At 47.7% G+C, this 15558-nt stretch overlaps 1 protein-coding gene across 7 annotated transcripts in view; it reads left to right on the top strand.

Moving 5' to 3' along the window:
* Ralgps1 (Ral GEF with PH domain and SH3 binding motif 1) overlaps nucleotides 1-15558 on the top strand; it is a 234753-nt gene that overhangs the window by 184534 nt on the left and 34661 nt on the right. For all 7 annotated transcript variants that reach the window (XM_060389972.1, XM_060389970.1, XM_060389971.1 and 4 more), the window contains exons 9-10: nucleotides 9432-9569; nucleotides 11522-11615. In XM_060389972.1, the coding sequence (XP_060245955.1) occupies nucleotides 9432-9569; nucleotides 11522-11615 (232 nt within the window). The remainder of the gene's footprint in view (nucleotides 1-9431; nucleotides 9570-11521; nucleotides 11616-15558) is intronic.

Raw genomic sequence — 15558 nt, 5'->3', positions numbered from 1 at the left:
GTGCGCAGACCCACCGTGGGGCCCATAGCACAACTGTCAGCTTGTTTTTCCTCTTGTAGCACGTGGTTCCAGGGATGGAACTCAAGGACACAGGCCCCGCAGCAAGCATCTTGCCCACTAAGCCATCTCCTAGCCCCGCCCCTTTATTTCAAGAAAATGGATTTTTCAAAGGGGGAGTAATAAGCCTGGAAATTTTCACAGTGAATTTTAATAACGTGGTATAACTTTTTATCTAATGTTTATGTGTGAGTACATGTCTATGTAATCATTTCTTTTTGCGTTTACTTCTAGAAGTTTGATATTTTTTGCTTGTCTGTTTTTCCGTTACATTTTCCACATGGTGACTGTTGGCATGTAAGAATGGTACTGGTGTTTTAGTTTGGCTTTTACTCTGTAATTCGGACTAATGTTTCTTCAGTTACTATCCTCAGTTGTCTCGTTAGATAACTGTTACGGTAGCTAATCACATTATCTGCAAACGATGGTAGTGCTGTATGCACCTCTCATTACTTCACGCGTTTCTTTTGTCTTATCCCATTGGCGTGTGCAGACACTCTACACTTGTCCCTACTTACTAAGACTTCAATATTAGCAATACTGCTTAGGGTTTTGTTGTTGTTTTGGTTTTTTGTTTGTTTGTTTGGTGGTTGGTTGGTGGTTTTTTTGTTTTATTTTTGTTGTTGGTTTTGGTTTTTTGAGGGGTTCTCTGTGTATCCCTGGCTTGTCCTGGAACTCTGTAGACCAGTCTGGCCTCAAACTCACGGAGATCACCTGCCTCTGCCTTCTGAGTGCTAGGATTACAGGTGTGTGCCACCACCACCCAGCTGTTCAGTGTTCTAACACTCATCTCTTATCAAATTGAAGAAGTCTGCTTTCCAGGGAATTTTTAAGAATGGAATTAAAGGTGTCAAAATCATTTCAGCATCCTCAAGATCTCCTGATGCAATAAGATTGTCCTTTTGAAATAAACCTGTCTGGAGTTGGATTTAGCTCAGTGGTAGAACACTTGCCTAGCAAGTGCTCAGGCCCTGGGTTCGGTCCTCAGCTCTGGAAAAAAAAAAAAAGTTAACAAAAAAAAAAACAAAAAAAACAAACAAAAAAAAAACAAAAAACCTGTCTGGCTTATTAGTATTTTAGTATTTTGATTAGTTTATGAACTTATTTGAAATACTTTATTTTGGGGACTGGAGAGATGGCTCAGAGGTTAAGAGCACTGGTTGTCCTTCCAGAGGTCCTGAGTTCAATTCCCAGCACCTACATGGTGGCTCACAACCATCTATAATGAGCTCAGTGCCCTCTTCTGGTGTGCAGGTGTTCATGCAGGCAGCATATACGTAATAAATAAAGAAATCTTAAAAAGGAAATATTTTAGTTGTTTTACATGTATGTTGATACATGTTTCTGTTGGTGTGTGCATGTGTATGTGGGCATGCATGGTAGCAGCAGCATGGCCCACGGGTGGGCAGATGGTAACACAGACCAATGCATGGCCTTCGGTGGTCATACAGGCCACAGACACCAACATAGCCCTAGTTGCAGCAGCGCCATGGCCCCAGACACGGCCCAGGCAAAGCATGGAGCGCAGACGTCATCATGGCCTCAGTGGCAGTGCAGGCCTCTCGCCTAAGTCTCTTATTCCCATTACCATCTCACCCGTGATGCCCGTTCACGGCAAGCAGAAGCTTCTCGACCAAGGCTGAGAGTAGCTCAGGTCTGTGGGGAGAAATAGATATTTAGAAACATTTTTTTTTTAAACTTTATTTTATTATGTGTACAATGCTCTGCCTGCGCGCCAGAAGAGGGCACCAGATCTCATTATAGATGGTTGTGAGCCACCATGTGGTTGCTGGGAATTGAACTCAGGACCTCTGGAAGAGCAGACAGTGCTCTTAACCTCCGAGTCATCTCTCCAGCCCTAGAAACAATTTTTAAAAAGGGAATTGGAACTATTTTAACTTCTTTACAACACCTGGAATCATGGCCCCTCTCATCCTACTTACAAGCCAGTCTGCTTTGTTTCATTTCCCCTTATTCATACATAGTGAAGACTTGACTGCTTTATTTTTTCTTCTTCTTTTTTGGTTTCTCAGACACAATTTCTCTCGGTAGCCCTGGCTGTCCTGGAACTCTCTCTCTAGACCAAGCTGACCTCAAACTCAGAGATCTGCCTGCCTCTGTCTCCCGTGTTCTGGGATGACAGCCATGTGCCACCACCACTTCCCCCCCCCCAAAGTTAAACCTCATCTTTATTTATCACTTCTAATTTTAAAAATTTACGGGCCAACAGGATGGCTTAATGAGGAAAGGCACTTGCCACCAAGGCGTCCTGACCACCTGAGTTCCATCTTAAGACCCTACATGGTGGGAAGTGAGAGCTTGCTTGTGCCAGATGCCTTCTGACTTCCTCATGTACATCGTATGTGCACATGCACACACACATGCAGAGATAAATAAATGTAAATTTTTAAAGCTATTTCTGCTTTTGTGTTTTCACTTGTGCTCCTTTTGTTTTTATTTCTATAAAATAAATAGTTTCCTTTTTAGCTCAAGTGTTTAATTTAAGTATTTGCAGCTGCATTTCTTTTCTCCCAGTTACATGACTTTGCATCATATGTGGATAGTTTGTGATTTTCTTTCTTCTCTGAACAATTTGGTGGGGTCCCCCCCTTCAGTGTAGTTATTTTATAAAATTTGTTTTCACTCCCAGGGCAGAGGAGGAAATGGAATTGCTCCAGACCCACCAACCACATGGGTTCTGAGTGTGGGAGGTATGATTTCTCCCGGAGGAAAATCAGGGCTGTTTCCAGGAGTGAGGAGTAGGGTGTTGGACAGACCAACGCGTCAGCTTCTTTTCTTTTGCCAATAAAGTTATTGAAGGATCAAGTGAGATAGTTTATACAGCATAGTGTCCAGCACAAAACAAGCCCAATAACAGTAAGCAGATGGACACCTCCCCTCAGCCTCTGAGTGCGGATCTGAGCCGGCACATGCTATGCCTCATGGTTCTCTGGGGGCTTTCTGGCTCACAGTAATCGGCCTCCTCACACCTGTAGATCTCCAGTTCCTAATCAAGCCTCAGGGAAACCTGAGGCTGAGTCCTCATTTCACCTAGGCAGTCTGTAGGGGATGTGAATCTCCCATACCCCACGGTTCTGCCCTGGCTACAGGACTGTGCCCACGTGCCTTTTCGATCACTAATGAGGCCACGTGCTCAACCAGAAACCATGGCCTCTCCCCACCTGACACGTGACTGCCAGTTCAGGGCCCTGCTGAAGGCCTGGGAAGCATTTGTCTCCTGGCAGTCAGAGGCCACAGACTTCCCATAAGACTCACTCTAAATGAGGATTCATTCTGAAGCCCCCAGTTTGCATGGAGGATGGTAATTGGCAGGCATTAATTAATACAATCGTATCCATCCTCTCAGGGAGCCGAGGCAGCCTGCAGACAGTGGGTCTGCTTGGTGCCGTCTTCAAAAGAAACGCAAACCACGCAAACTCTAATGAGCAGGCACTCTGTTATTTCATTTGGAATTTACCAGGGTGGTTTATGGGGTGGAACCACACAAGTGTAGCTCTGGGTGCCAGCTCCTCGTTTCTGAATTCTGAAAGTCATCTTTTCAGGCAGAGCAAAATGAGTGTGGAAAAAAGTCTTTCATCTCAGATTTTGAAAAAGAGAAAATAGAAAGCGGTAAAATGGAAAAGTAGTGCATTCTCCTGCCGAGCAGGTTTCTTTTCCCCTCGACACAGCAGAATTTTCCATATTGAAAAGATAGCCGTATGGGAAAAACCAAAACCAGGCTGGGGCTGGAAGTGAGACAAGGCGGAGATGAGAGAACAAGGGTGCAGTGAGTTGTCCCTGGGCTTTCGGGGCACCTGGCCAGCTGTGGGCCTTGGCTCAGCTGGAGTGCCCATTCCCAGCTTGCAGAAGGCCCGCTCAGCACCAAGCAGGGGTCCTCTTGGAAGGCTTCTTTGTCAGCGGGTACAAAGGTGGCCCAGGGCAGAAGTGAGGTCTGGAGAACCATTTGCCTCAAAGTGGGCATGGTCGTGGGACAATGCTGGCTGGCTACTACCACATTCCTCACACCCCAGCTCAAGCTGGCACCCTCTTCCTTGTGCCATCCCATGGCTCCCAGTCCCCACCCTTAGGACTACTGTCAAGATAGGCCTGAACCCAATCTACTCAGAAGCTGGGGAGATTTGGTCCACTCCTTTTTCCTCCTAAGCCTCAGTTTCCAATACAATGTGGTCAGTGAGAGTGGGGAGCTGTAAAGGGGTTCTGAGACCAGCAGTGCCCCCCTGCCTTCATGATAGACAGTAGCTATTCCCATCCCTTGAGCCCTCCTCCACTCCACCCCACCCCACCCCCGCCTTGTGTCAGTCTCACAGTCTAGCCCAGTTCCTTGGCACCACTCATCCCCACTGCAGCCAAAGCCAGTGGCTGGTCCAATTACCGTCTGTGGTAGTGGGCCAGCAGCACAGTGTCATCTGCAGCAGTCACTGTCTAAACAGGAACAGGAGCTGTACTGTCCCAATCCAGATGGGCTCCCAGCACTGGGGTAGCTGCAGGGTGGTCCCACGTGGCTGGTGGCCGGGCACCTACCATCCATGGTTCTGGCAGTTGTAGCCAGACCATCCCTCCCATGGACATCCCTATGCTACTCCTAGTGGGGTTGTGTGGCAGAGCTGGCAGGGCCCCCAAGTCTGGGTGGGCCACTGATGTAAGACCTGAGACAGATGTGCTCAGGCAGGCCTGGTATGTGTAACAGGAGGGAGTAGCCACAGCCTCCCTATAAGCCCCTGTGGAGAATGTTAATCCCAAAGTAGAAATGAAAAGAGCCATAGCCTCGGCACCCCCTCCCCTGGTTCAGCTGTTGTGTGTCTCCATCCTGCCTCATTGGCTTCCAGGTACTCCAGGCTCCTGGCTGCAGTAAACAAAGACTAACAGTGTGGCAGCTGGACAGAGCTTTATGTGAATCCTGTCTTGGCCACTGTCCAACTGTGTGGCCTCAGGAAAGCAAGGCAGCCTCTTCTGGCTTCTGTTCCTTTGTCTATAGAAAAGGGACTGTGGGTTCCTTGAAGCAGCATGGTCCTTACACGGCAATGGCCTGGCCACATCTAGACTAGAATGTAGTAAGTGCCGAGAAAACCTGAGTTTTGACAGGGTCTCACGAAACTTGGGCTGATCTTGCTTCACACTCACTAAGTAGCTAAGGATGACTCTGAATTCCTGATCCTCCTGCCTCCACCTTCAGAGTACTGGGATTACAGGTTTATGCCACCATGCCCAGTTCATGGAGTACTGGGGATCAAACTACAGCTCTGTGCATCCCAGGCCAGCACTTCAGCAGCTGCGCCAGCCTCAGCTCCGCTCTGACCATCTCTTGAGCTGATGTTCCTCAACTACAGGACAAGGGTGATGAGCAGCATCTCATATTGTTGTCGTCTGGCTTAAATAATACACACCTTCATTCTCATGTTCACCAAGCAACTGTGTGTACTCTGCTCTGAGGACTCGCTCTAGAAGCAGCGAGACCTGCTCCCAGGGCTTGAGGTCTTATGAAGAGTCCGCCATCAGGATTCAAGGGACAGGAAAAAGCATCTGGTTTATGTCTTAGGTATAGAAATGCCTCCTGTGGTTTGGCTAGTACAACACAGAAAAGGCTTCCCTGGTCTCATGCACTGTCCATAAAAAAATGCACCATTTCTGCAGCGGTGTTTGTTGAGGGAGTTCAAGACTGTTGAGGTGTCACTGTCTCAGCTTCCCAGCACTCGGGTCACCTCACTCACTCACCCTGTACTCATCACTGTGGCGTTAGTCTAACTACTCAGGGCCTGAGGTGCAGGCAGATGCCAGAGTCTGGATGTTTTACAAAAGGAAATCAGGAATGGACTGTCTTATCCAGTAACGAGCCCTCCACCCCTCCTCAAGGTGTGCTGAACTCCTGGTCTTGGTTTCTAGAGCACTACTCAGGATGAGGCTTAGGGCCACACAGTCCTTTTGGTGCAGTACGAGTTTCTCAGTAGCGCTGTGTCTGAGCAAGGGCCACTGTGTGCTTTGGAGGCCAGTAGGATGATTACCGGAGCTTCGTCCCAGCAAAACTGATGCAGATCCTAGTATGCAATGCTGGTTTGGGTACAGCCAGCCCTCATCTCTTCCCAGTCTCCTTCTCCCAAAGGTGATGGTCAAGGAAGGGACAGGGCTTTCCAGCAGACCCAAGAAAACCTCCGTCCCCTCCCCCTGCTCTGTTCCGGGCTGAGCTGCTGCCTGGCCTCTGAGTCAGCCAGGCTGGAGTCTGCACACTGCATCTGGAAGCTCCCCACCCCATGGCTCACGTCCCTCCACCCCCACACGGCACTGGGGGATGCTTTTTGTTGTGGTCGCAGCTAATGGGATTTTCAGGATTGCCATGAATCCTCAGGGAGGCAACTGAGTTACATTTTTTGAAAAAGCGGAGGAAAAATTAAGTTCAAAAAGAAAGACTAAATCTGTGAATTCAAACCCACCATACTTAACTTAGGATGTTTACTCAAGAAAAATTATTACTAATTATTAAAATTTGGAAAACAGTACCACCAGAAGGAAAGGAAATGGACATGGCCCCTGTGAGGAGTGCCAGCAGATGCGTCTGTGATTTAATGGTTTCCCGGAACAATGTGAAGCTATTTTAAAAGCAGACGAGTGACTCATGGTGCCCAGGACCAGAGGTCCTCCATGGTGGCAGGAAGCGTGAGCTGGAGGAGGAAGCCTAGGTTCCACTCCCATCGCTGTCACTTTCCAGCTGTGTGACCTTAAGCCAATTCCACATCCTCTCTGAGCTTCCTTTTCTTCCCTTACAGAGTGGGAGTTTGGAAAGATAAATCAGAAAATTAGCATGTGCCTGGTGTGATGGCACACACCTTTGATCTCAGCACTTGGAAGGCAGAGTCAGGCAGATCTCTGTGAGTTCTAGGCCATCGAGGCCAGCTGGTCCGCAAAGCTAGGACAGCCAGGGCTACACAGAGAAACCCTGTGTAGTAAAGCTGGAAAAAATAAATAAATATAGTGTTCTTATTGCTTCTTTAAACAGATTGTTTTATAACACAATTATGTAATTTATACAATACATGTAAAGTATAACTATACAGTTAGATTTGTCAATTTGTAATAATTGACATTGGTCAGGATTTAGTGCACAAACATTTTGGTAAAGTTAACTGAGATATTCTAAAACTGACATCATTTTCTGATTATGAAGGTCCCTTTAGGACTTAGTACATTTAAAGTCATTAAATGTAGAACTCATATTTTTCAAAAATTTATTTTTGTTATTTTAATTAGATGTATGTATATATATATATATATATATATATATATATATATATATATATATGTTGGGGCAGGTGCCACGGAAGCCAGAGGCATCAGATCCCCCCAAAGCTGGAGTTACAGGCAGTGGCAACCTGCCTGTCATAGGTCCTGGGAACCAGACTTGGGGCCGCTGCTAGAGCAGTATCCATCTCTTGAAAGTAAGGGGAGAACCTTGAAAGCCTGGGCTGTGGACATAGAGGCTATCAGTAGCTGCCTGCAGAGCTTTGGACATCACTGTACTCCACACAAGGATCGTTTTTGTTTAAGTGTTAAAGCTGTGCAGACAGATTTTTAACTTTAGATCTATTTTTAACCTAGAAGTTTGTCTTGTGGGTGTACTTTCAATGGTTGGAATTTTTTTCTGTACTACTTCAGTCCTAGATGGAGCATAGCAAAGTCAAAGAATGTGGATAACATGGTGCTGAGTTTTTTAACTTACTGGGCTTTCCTTATGGTTGTAGCATGTCTGGCTGGTTGCAGCTGTTTGTTTGTTTGTTTGTTTGTTTCTCGAGATGCGGTTTCTCTGGGACCAGCTTGTAGACTAGGCTTGCCTCAAACTCAGAGATCTACCTGCCTCTGCTTCTCAGGTGCTGGGATTAAAGGAGTGCACCACTACGGCCGGGCAGTTGTAGCATTTTTAAAATTCACTTTTTATCCCTAGTGGTTTCTTCCTTCATGTGTTTAAATGTTCTGTTGTTTCATGCATAGAAATTTGGAGTCATCGAATCTTCTCCACCTAGTATGTTTTCATCCATGTCAGTCATTTATCTTTGTCTTGGTCATTTTTTTTTTCCGTCTTCAGTCTGTGCATTGCTTCTACTGCCCATTCCTGTGCATTCATTATATGTTGGCATTGCTCATGGAGGCTCCTGGAAGACACACCATCCACTACCCTGTAATACCTCTATAGTGCCAGTTTTTAAAACTCTGTTTTATTTGGGGTGTTTAGGCCTCTCCTGTCCAACTCCCCAACCCTAGGTAGGAGAGAGAACGTTAGTAGGGAGAGGGATCACAGACCCCTTTACTTCTCCCGGCTGTTCAGGGTTGATGGGTTCTTTTGGGGCTGTGCCAGTTCTCCGTTAACAGCAAAAGCAGCCAGCAGTCTCCTCCAAGCCGCTGTGTTGAAGCATCTTTCCCATGTCTCTTCAACCGCCACATTGTCTGTCTCTGGTCTCTCCAAACTTGCCACACTTTCTCTTTCTGAGCTCTCATATTTATTCCTCTCAAGAGTCCTAGGCCACGCCCCTCTCCTTACTGAACAAGTTGGTTACCAGCTGGCAAAGACCACACCCACAGGAGGCTGTGGACAAGCTAAAGCCTAAACTAAAATCCCACACTTGGGATTAAAACAAAAACATTTACATAACATAACTGAGTTTTTAAAGAAACCAAAACTTCAACTATATATTCCTAGGTAATCTGCAGTACAGCTTTTTGGTCACTCAACTGATAGCTTATGAAGGCTCAGCCTAAAGAGCCAGGCCGCTGCTCCTTTACCTTCTTGCGCAGGTGTCTGGACACCCCTCCCCAGCTCATAACTGGCCATCAGTGAACCATTTTTACATCATGTCTTATTTCTTGTTCTGCATCTCAGAATATATCTCTGCCTATCATTGGTTTCTCTATAGAGAAATATCTCGTTCTTAACAACTTCTGTTCCTTCATTAATTCATAATTGTATGCATGTGTGCACATGTGTGGGGCCGATAAACAAGTAGCTAAACAAACAATTAAAACCCACAAAAGCTGTTCTCTTGGACATAGTGGCTTAGACTTAGTTATTAAGCTTCACCAGTCATTAAAGAGTAGGCTGTTATTTCCTATTTGGACTATAGGTACAAAACCTTGTTGTTGAAAACTATGTAAATTAACATGCTAGAATCTGCCAACATCCTTTTTGGCCATTGCTCAAATGTTTGATGTATAGTTGATCATGAAAAATGAATCAGTCAGAATTAGAATTCAAGTCCAAACAATATGTTCAGTTTCCATAAGCTGCCCTTTGTACCTTCCTGCAGAGGCCACTATTTAACTCTGGGGCTCATAATGCACCTTACCGTAATCAGTGTCTTCTTTAATCCCAGGAATCTACCTTCTGGACTTGATCTACATTGACTCTGCATACCCTGCCTCTGGCAGCATCATGGAAAACGAACAAAGATCCAACCAGATGAACAACATCCTCCGGATCATTGCGGATTTGCAAGTGTCCTGCAGCTATGGTTAGTACCTTACCACTAGAACTGTGAGATCTTGCCTTGTTGCAGTCTGGATCCAGCAACACAAGTCAAGTTAGCTCCACAAAGCTCCTGCTGTGATAGCTTGCGCTTTAGACTGGCCTAGGCCCCTTGGACCTTTCCAGAGACTCTGCAGACCAGATGCTGCAGTTGTTTAGTTACACACGAGGAGCACACTTGGACCACTAAGATCACACATCCAGTGAGTGGCTTTTCCCAGGTCTGGATGACTCTGAGTCATTTATCAATGAAGAGCCTGGTGGGAAGTTCCCAGACAGTTAGTTCTTCAAGAGGATTTGGTCTAGATTCCTTCTGTCTGTGGCTCTTCCATCTGAGTCCCCTACAGGCTCTGCACTGGTCTAGCAGAGGCAACAAGAAAGAAGCTGACAAGGGTAGTTTGTCAGCCAGACTTGTAAAGGGCACACATCACTTGTGCCACAGGAGGCTAGGCTTTGCCTAAATGGAGTGCGGCAGAGATATGGTAAGCAGCTTGCCAGGCTCTGCTGCCTATGGCAGATGCAGGGAGAGCATGCTAGCAGGTGCCCGGCATACACAAAGAAGCTCACTAGAGGCCTCCTATAACTGAGAATGCTGAGCAGGCTACCCATGTGGGCACAGATTTCATACAACACCATGACCTTGGTGTGGAGGCCAAATGTGCATCAAGTGCCCCAGGTCTTTGTGAGAAGGAACAACGAACCAGGCAGGGAGCCTGCATTGTCAGGGAGAATGAAGAACAGAGCTGCAAGCTGTCCTCTCTGCTGAAGGTTTTCACAGCATGAGAAAGGAATAAAAGTCTGAGTGCACCAGAGAGGTGTGAGAAAAAAAAATCCAGTCCTATAGGGTGTGAGACAGCTGGCTGCTTCTGCTTGGGCGGACCACAGGGAAGCCACTTCTCAGGGCAAGATAAGGTCCACGGCCTAGGCCAGCTGTCCTCTGAGGCCTGCACTCCCAGAGTGGCATGCTTGTTCTAGAGCCTCTGAACACTCTCTTTGCTGTCATTAACCAGCAGAGCAGCCACAGACTTAGCCTCAAGTCACATAGGGAGCAAGTATCAGTGCATCTTGAAAAGTCACTTCCTCCTCTCCATAGTTTTCTCATGTGTGAAAATAGGGCCACACTCGGTGCCTGGCCCTCAGCTTGTCCTGGAATTTCCTGGAACCCCGAGAAGGTACATTCTAGTCATGTGCTCTAGACTTGTGCTAACCATCATTAGTTTGGAAAGCAGGTGTCACTGTCCTCATTTCCAAGATGATGGTACCACTAAAGACATAGAGAAACAGAAACCACCTTCAGATCCTCAGACTCTGGAGCCTGAAGATTGAGGTCCAGCTGCTCCTCAGAGCTTCTCCCTTCCACAGCCTCTCTCCTTTCATGTCTGCCCTGCTTCTTAGGAGGAGTGCGATGACAGTGAAGGTCTGAGGAGAGTGAAGTGGCAAGGTGCAGTCATTCCAGAAAGGAGGTTAGAGTAAAACCTGGCCTTGCCACCTCTTGCAGATTGCTGCCAGCTCTCTTTTGTATGATGGGAACAGCACACCGACAACACACAAGACAAAATTGAAAGCTAGAACAGATGTCTGTCTGTCACCTGGTGCAGAGCCTGCCATCTGGATTGGACTTCCATGCTGGCTGGGCTGGCCTTGCATTCATGGCACACAGGAGGAAGCTACCCACTATCATCACTGGAATTCTGTTTGGGCACAGGCGCATGAATCTGCTGTGTTCTGGGGGCTTCATCCTTCCCCAGCCTTAGCAGCTCTCTCTGCCTCAGCCAGATGCTTGCGGTCACTCTCCATAAGCACAGAATTCAAAGCTGATGAGCCTCCAGGGCCTGTCCCCAAGGACAGTAAGCCAGCCTCAAGACCGTAGATGTGAATGTATCGGCGTCCCCTGGGCTGGGGCAGTCAAGCCTCTGAGTCTTGTCCCCGCTTTTGCAGATCACCTCACTACCCTGCCACATGTGCAGAAGTACCTGAAGTCTGTCCGATACATTGAGGAGCTCCAGAAGTTTGTAGAAGATGATAACTACAAGTAAGTCCTTGTCCGCCCTGAGCAGCCCACTGTCGTCCTCAGCACTCGGGTGCCTGCGGGTGACCCGGTTCTTCCTGGAACTGGGAAGGAGTGACTTGCAAGGCTTCCAGATCCCATCACCACAGACCCCAGAACAGTGTTGTCAGTACCTGCCCTCGATACCTGCCTATACCCCATCCCTTCAGCCCCACAACAGAGAGGGATAGTGTGCTCAACTTTCCGGATGGCCTGGGAAATGCTGTGGACTTCACAGCCATGCATGGAGCAGGACTGGCACTTTGGCTCTTACAGAGACCCTTGGCACTGCATACAAGGCCAGATGATCATATCTTTAGGCCAGTGTTCTCCAAGGCCCTGTTTCACAAATGGATGAAACAGGCATTTTCTGCCTCTCAGGTCTCTTCAAGACTCTCCATCTGGCTCTAGCCAAGGGCTCCAGGCACAGACTCCATGCTATGAGTAGATGTACTTCTCAGATCCCAGAGGCCCTTCAGCTCATCTTCTGCTTGCCTTGTTCTGGTTTGCAGTTCTCCCTTCATTGGTGGCACCTGAGTGTGCACCCTGCATTGCCCAGTGTCTAGAGGGAGAAGTGGGGTTTGTTTCAACTGTGGCTAACCATCTTGGCTGGACTTAACCTCGGCTCAGTGCTTTCTCACATAACCTGACATCAAGGCAAGTCTCAGCCATCTTGTGATTGATCACCGCCACCCGAGTGTCAGTGTCACATAATCTCTCCCACGTCCCGCTCACTGGCTGCTTCTGTGCTTCTCTGAGTCCAGTTATCTAGCCCTTGCAGCCTCTTGTCTGAAAGCCTGATCTTGTGCCATCTCAGCATGTGAAAACGATCCAGAATCGTAGCTGCCAGTCAGTTAGCAGATCATGGGAACAGTTGTTTGGGCATCCCCACCTGGTTAGTGTAGCAGCAGTGGCTTAAAGCTCTAGCTGTGAATCCAGGTCATCAGGGCAGGGCCTGGAGACACCGCCTGTCAGGACTCCACTTGAGGCCCTAATTGTCTTTGGAAACAGATATTCTGCCCTCACTGTTGCTATCCCATCATTAATCAAGATGAATGCAAAATGGTGCAAAGATGTGGTCTAGCTCATAGTAATGGGAGGCACAGATGAGGGCCAGAGGTCACTCACCATTAAAACAGCATCTATCACAAACGGAGCTCATTTCATTTACAAAGCATTTGCTGTTCCTGAAGAGTGGCCTGGAGTGCGAAATTATTCCCACTTAGGTTCCAGTATAATGTTTTCCATTCATGTACCAGTCTTGCCATTAAGGAGACAGTAGTTTTTCATTAACACTAATACGCTTTAAGGAGGAAAATGGCCTATAAATACTTGTGAACATGAGACAATCCTTGGACAAGCTGCAGATTATGAGTAATTACTCCTTCCATTCTGAAAAAGCGGAGCGCCACCCCCACCCCCACCCCCAGCCCTCCATGCTAAACAACAGTCAGCCTGGTGCTCATAAAGGCTCTTTGTTGGGCCAAGCTGGGCAGACCCAGGGAGGAGGGCTGCCATCCTGCCCCCAGGCTCCCAGCCATGGAAGGCCCTCTTTCTAAGGAGGTCCTGTTTCTGAGTGGCAGAAGGTGGGCAGGACCTGCGATTCTGCGGGGGTACCAGGCCCTGTGGCCAGCACACACCAGTAGATGGCTCCTTGATGCCAAGGATGCGAGAACTTAGGACTTGGTGACCTTGCACCATCTTCTGCCTTGAGGTAGAATCTCTACCAAGAGGCCCAGCCAGCGTTATCGCTTTCTCAGCCATTCTTCTGTTATCAATTTAAGGAAAATAACCCAAGTTCCCACCACTTAGAAAGCATGGACACTAGCATGAAGGAAGTAGGATTTTGAACACTTGTCTATGCACGGAAACTATTTATGCATAGAAAAGGGAGGGTAGATGAATGAATGCAAGGAGAGAATTTACCTAGTTGGATTATCCTATTGTCTTTGCTATTTGTAATTAAACATCTTATATTTAATTCAACCAGATAAAAAGGAAACTAAAATAAAAGGTAAGGAATGATCATTTTTCAAGTTGGAATTTATTTACTGCAAGAAATATTATTTTCTGGGGCTGCAGAGTGAGCTCAGTGCTTAAGAACCTCACCCCTCTTTCAGGGGACTGTCTTAGTTGGAGTTTCTATTGATTCAGTGCCACACCATCACCAAAAAGCAAGGAGGGGAGGAAAGGGTTTATTCAACTTGCACTTCCACATTGCTGTTCTTCATCAAAGGGTCAGGACAGGAACTCAAGCAGGGCAAAAATGTGGAGGCAGGAGCTGATGCAGAGGCCATGGGGCGGTGCTGCTTAATGGGTTGCTCCGCATGGCTTGCTCAACCTCCTTTCTTAAAGCACCCAGGACCACCAGCCCAGGGATGGCATCACCCACACTGGGCTGGGCCCTCGCCCACTAATTAAGAAAATGCCCTACAGCTGGATCTGATGGAGGCGTTTTCTCAATTGAGGATCCCTCCTTTTAGATACCTCTAGTTTGTGTGCCAAGTTGACATAAGACACAGGACTTGTGTTCAGTTTCCAGCACCCACGTCAGGCAGCTTACAACTCCCTGTAACCCCAGCTACAGAGCATCCAACAACCTCTCCCGGTCTCCTCAGGTGCCTACACACAAATGTAAATTACCACATAGAGATTCACACATACACAAAATTAAAAATTAAAATAAAGAACGTAGTTCCCAAAACATCTTTTGTACGACTCATGAGTCAGGAAAGCCATGAAGAGGCTTGAGTCTGTGTGTTTCCTGTGATCAGGCTGTTACTGTCAGTGGCCTCAGGTTATGAAGAGGACACAGCTGGCCCTGCCTCCACCCAGGCATCATCGTCCTCCAGGTTTTTGTTAGTTGTGTTATGTTTGGAACCCACACTACAAGTGTGTAACTTGAAAGTCATGCTCAGGAATTATAATTCCTACAGTTTTGTTTTTAATGGAATTCCGTTCTTACCACCTGTTGCTCCTCATCCCTTGAGCCTTTATTTTAAATCCATCCCTTGCTCAGCTGAGTTCATCAGGAGCCAGGGCCTGCCCTCCCTTGGAGAGCTGGTTATTCTGAGCTTGGCCTCCTAGGTGCCCACCTGGCTTTCCCCACAGGCTTGTAGACCTGGCATGGCAGGCTGACACTGGGTGCTGCTGCTGACAAATGCTCAGACCTGCCTGGGTTTTCCCTCTTGCTTTGCCTGGTGGACAGAGAAGTCCATGAAATTCAGAAGCTCAGTAAGAGAAAGCCGCAGAGAGGAGGCCTCCCCCTGATCTCCCAGATCCCCACAGTGTGCCTTCCCGGCTGCAGGCTGGCCCCCACTCAGTCTGCCTTCAACTTCTTCCTCACCTGCTCTTGGCTTCCACCTTCCAGGACTCCTGTGTTGGGTGCTGTCTGCCCTCCTCCTCCATGAGCTGCTTCCCAGCAGCTTTAATCAGCCCCTCAGCCACCAGCAGTCCCTGAATGATGTGTTCAGTGAGGTATTCAGCCAGCCCTTTCTGCTTTCCATCTTTGATTTGGTTTCCTGTCCTTGGATCTCCCATTTCATCTGATTCCTGTCTCATCACCTTGATGTTCAGGTTTTGTTGAACTGGGTTCTTCTAAGTCACTCCTGTGCTTGGAGGCTGCTTCCTGGGGCGGCCTAGGGATCACACTCTCCTCTCTCCCCTTCTGTGAGACAAGGTCTGTGGTGTTGCTGGACCACCGTCTTGCTACTATTTGAGAGACTCTTATCTGGCTGCTCTTCCGCATATGCAGGTGGAATGGTGGCTGCTTCCTCTACTGCTGCCAGGGAGGTCAGAATCGCCTGGCTTCCCTCTCCCCCAAGAAGGTGTACCCTTCATCTCCCAGGGCCGTCTCCGTGCCCCAAAAGGATAGCATTAGGTTGCCAGTCTGGTCCTGTGGAGCCTGCATTCCCTCATAGTGTCCCTG

Source organism: Meriones unguiculatus, chromosome 8, assembly GCF_030254825.1.
Source record: "Meriones unguiculatus strain TT.TT164.6M chromosome 8, Bangor_MerUng_6.1, whole genome shotgun sequence".
NCBI classification, from domain to species: domain Eukaryota; kingdom Metazoa; phylum Chordata; class Mammalia; order Rodentia; family Muridae; genus Meriones; species Meriones unguiculatus.
The sequence above is the reverse complement of the archived record's forward strand: the minus strand, read 5'-3'. Positions and strand labels throughout refer to the sequence as shown.